The sequence below is a fragment of the Arachis duranensis genome, chromosome 6 (genome assembly GCF_000817695.3).
Source record: "Arachis duranensis cultivar V14167 chromosome 6, aradu.V14167.gnm2.J7QH, whole genome shotgun sequence".
Classification (NCBI taxonomy): Eukaryota; Viridiplantae; Streptophyta; class Magnoliopsida; order Fabales; family Fabaceae; genus Arachis; species Arachis duranensis.
The window spans coordinates 2,301,296-2,305,179 of NC_029777.3; the positions used below are offsets into that span (position 1 = coordinate 2,301,296).

The window sequence follows — 3,884 nt, forward strand, 5'->3', positions numbered from 1 at the left end:
GTCGTATGCCTTGGCAGCCATTTCGGGAACAGGGAAGGAACCGAGCCATATGCGGGATTTCTTGCGAGGCTCTCGAATCTCGGAAACCCACTTGCCCCAGCGGCGCTTCCTGACGCCGCGGTAGAGCGGGTGGCGCGTGCCACCATGGGTGTTATTGGTGGGCGGTGGCAGATGATGCTGTTCCATTTTGCGTGTTGCTTCGATACAGTGGCCACCACATCCACATTTATATATGACTTTCACTCTTCACTCTTCACACTCTTCGCTCTCTAGCGTAGTAGCTACTAGCTAGCTAGCTAGGTCGTGAGATTACATTATTGCCCTCACATTTCTTTTTGTAATAATAATAAGTGAAAGCAACATAAAAATTATATTTTTATCTATTTAAATAAAGCAATTGAATATTTATTCAAATGCAATAATTAAAAATTGGTTTCGTGCTTTCTTATTTATATTTTATGTAGAATTTTTATTTTAATAAATATATAAAAACGGTACACAATTTATAAGAACGAAAAAGTGTATATAAAATGTGAAATTCTTTCTACCATTTATGAGTAAAGAGATTTATACATAAATTATAGAACTTTTTCTACGATTTATGAGGAGTTAAATAAATACATAATCTACGAGACCTAATGATAAATTGTATTGTTGGGTGTTAGAAAAGTTAGAATTGAGAATATTTGGGAGAGAATCGGACGAAAGCAATATTCTAGTGAAGTGAAATCATAAAAAATCAAGATCGTTTGTATCGATTGAACAGTATGTTCATGTGATTGGAAGCATCAACGAAAAAGTTAATTTTTTATATATTGTTCTCTTTAAGTATTAGTTATTTTTTGTTCCATTTATATTTTATGTGATTTTAATATGTAATTAAGATATTTTTATACATAATTTGAAGATGTTAGTGATGAACTATATGTTAAAATTTAATTGGTATCATATTAATTTTTTTTGCTAACATATGTGTTAAGTCTTTTTTCTGTAAAATTTTTTAATTTATAAAAAACTAAATAGACATGAAGTGATTTATATGTTAAAATTTTATTAGTAACGAATTAATTTTTTATTAATTTATGTATTAGAATATTATCTGTATTTTGTTTAATTTATAAATAATTTATAGTGTAATAATTTGTATGTTAAAATTTGATTAGCATTAAATTAATTTTTTTGTTAATTAATGTGTTAGAATTTATCTGTCAATTATTTAATTTATAAATAATTTAGAGTTTAGTGATTTATTTATTAAAATTTGATTAGAATCAAATTAATCTAGTGTTAACATATGTGTTAGACTTTTATCTGTGACTTTTGTAATTTATAAATAATTTATATGGTAGAGATTTATATGTTAGAATTTGATTATTATTGAACTAATTTTTTATGGTACTACTGTGTTAGACTTTTATCTGTCAGTTATTTAATTTATAAATAATAAATAATTTACTTGATTAAAATTATATTATTTTTTTTACATGATGCAGCTGACGATGTGTATTTGTAGTGTTAGGAGCCAACAGGATATGTCTCTACATGATCAGATTAGGCTTTATTTAAAAACTACGGACTTGTATCACTTGGTTAGACTGAACAGTCATTGGTTCTGAATAGATGAGCCTCTACTGAGAGCATTCATTGAGAGGTGGCGTCATAAGACGCACACCTTTTACATGCCGTTCAAATAATGCACCATCATACTGCAAGACGTGGCATATCAACTAGGGTTTTCCGTTGATGGAGAGATCGTTAATGGGTCCTTCACTGATTTTGACCAGTTCATTCCCAACGAAAGACCAACGTGGAGTGATTTTAGGAATTATCCAGCGAGATACCGCCACCCAATAAAGTTAAGCAGATGGCAATCTATACTTCACATGGTTCCATGAGAGGTTTTGAGTGCTCCCAACCAATGCGAGTGAAGAGATAGTGTGTATATACGCATGTTCTTACGTTATGATGTTACTGTCCCCTCAACTTTCTGGTGATAAGAATGGGAACCGAATTCACCTTTGATAGTTGTCATTTGTGGCCATATTTGACGAGTTAGAAAAATACAGTTGAGACTCAATTGCACTGGCCTAGTTGTATAGATGTATGTGTTAGTTGGCCAACAGAAATGCCATTAACTTAACCAGACCACTTCATCTACTACAGTTCTAAATTTTTTAGTAGTTTTCTATGCTAAGTCCAACTGGTTTTGACACATTTGAATTTTAGCTGGCTTCCAAATATCAATTACTATTTTGTACATGATACATGTTTATTTTAATATACTATCTTTTTTTATGCGATGCTTACAACGAAGATTGTAGGTGAGTGACATATCTACCGACTTCCAATATCATGGAGCAAAGAGTGTTATCGACACGTCTTTCTTTGGATAAATTGTGTGATCAAAAGGTAAGTTGTTTAGTTGTTGTTTTTTGTTGGATTCGCAGTTGACATCATGTATCTTTTTATGGTGTTATCTAAGTTTAGCCTGTCCTTTGTACTGGTTGACACAGTTATGATAGAGATCTTATAAAATAATTTTTTCACCCACTTGGTTCCAAATATTTTAAATTTCTGTAATATACTGATTTTTAGATCTGACAAGGTATTTGATGAACGGATAAATACACTCAAGAGTTTTTTGTCAGTGAACTTCATACTCTCTCTCTTGTTTTTATGAATTTTTTTAGAGCAATGTACTAACACTAGAAAACTCTTTTTCTCATTAGCCATTGTAAAAATGATACTCTTCTAAATAATTGGCTTCGATTAGTATATATAGAATTGTAGCTTTTCATAAATGGTGGTTGGGGTAGGACGATTTATGTATTTGCTTACTTTTTCATAAATTGTGAAAAGGGTTCCACATTTTATGCATACATTTTTTTTCTATAAACCGTAGAGAAATTCTACGATTAATATAGAATATAAATAGGACAAGCATATAATCAATTTTTAATTGTTGTATTTGAATAAATATTTGTTTGAATTATTTTATTTGAGTAAATTGTCCTTTATCTATTGAACCTATCAAACGTTTTTAAAATATTTTTAAATTTTATTTTATTTTAATTTTATTTAAAAATTTATTTATATTAAATATATTAGGTTTTAACAAAATTTAAAAATAAAAAAATATATTTTATTTTAAAAATTAATTAAATTGAGTCATACATGTAAGGATTTTGGAAGCAAAAGATACACTTTCTATATAAAGACCTCACAATGCACCCTATGGCGGGAACATAATTTTGGCAGAATTTTTTTGTATACTCTGAAAGTTAATCAATATTTTTAGAGTAATGTATGCTAATAAAATAAATAGGGTTTAAAATTATATAAATGTCTTAAATTAGAATTGGCTATATGCTCTATTACGTTTTAAATATTTTTATATTAATTAAATTAAATTGACTCAATTTATTTTATCTACATATAAATTAAACTAAGTTGATTTGATTTATTATTGACATAGCATATATATAATAAATTAAATTAGCCTGATTCGATATGCTATGTGTATTCTATATGATTTAAAGCTAATGAATGAATAAATGATTCGATTTATATAGAAATATTTAAAACAGGACATATAACCAATTCTAGTTTAAGACATTTATATAATTTTAAACTCAATTCATTTTATTAATATAAATTACCCATATTTTTAGTCTATGATATTTATACAATTAAAAAAAATATTTCCTGCAACTAACAATTAACATAGATATTTAAAAAAATTGAAATTATTCCCACTATTATCATCATTATTATTATTATTTTAGCATAAATTATATTTTTTGTCCTTAAAATTTATTAAAAATTTTAAAAATACCTTTAAATGTTATTTTATTTCAATTTTATCCCAAAAATTTTTGATTTGT

The 3,884-nt window shown here is 27.6% G+C and overlaps 1 protein-coding gene across 1 annotated transcript in view; it reads right to left on the reverse strand.

Moving 5' to 3' along the window:
* The window catches only part of LOC107491839 (ethylene-responsive transcription factor ERF023-like), a 908-nt gene extending 575 nt beyond the window's left edge, over positions 1-333 (reverse strand). Inside the window, 1 exon segment of the mRNA XM_016112756.3 lies at positions 1-333. Within this exon segment, the coding sequence (XP_015968242.1) occupies positions 1-186 (186 nt within the window). The 5' untranslated portion in view covers positions 187-333.
* Between the last annotated feature and the right edge of the window lie 3,551 nt (positions 334-3,884).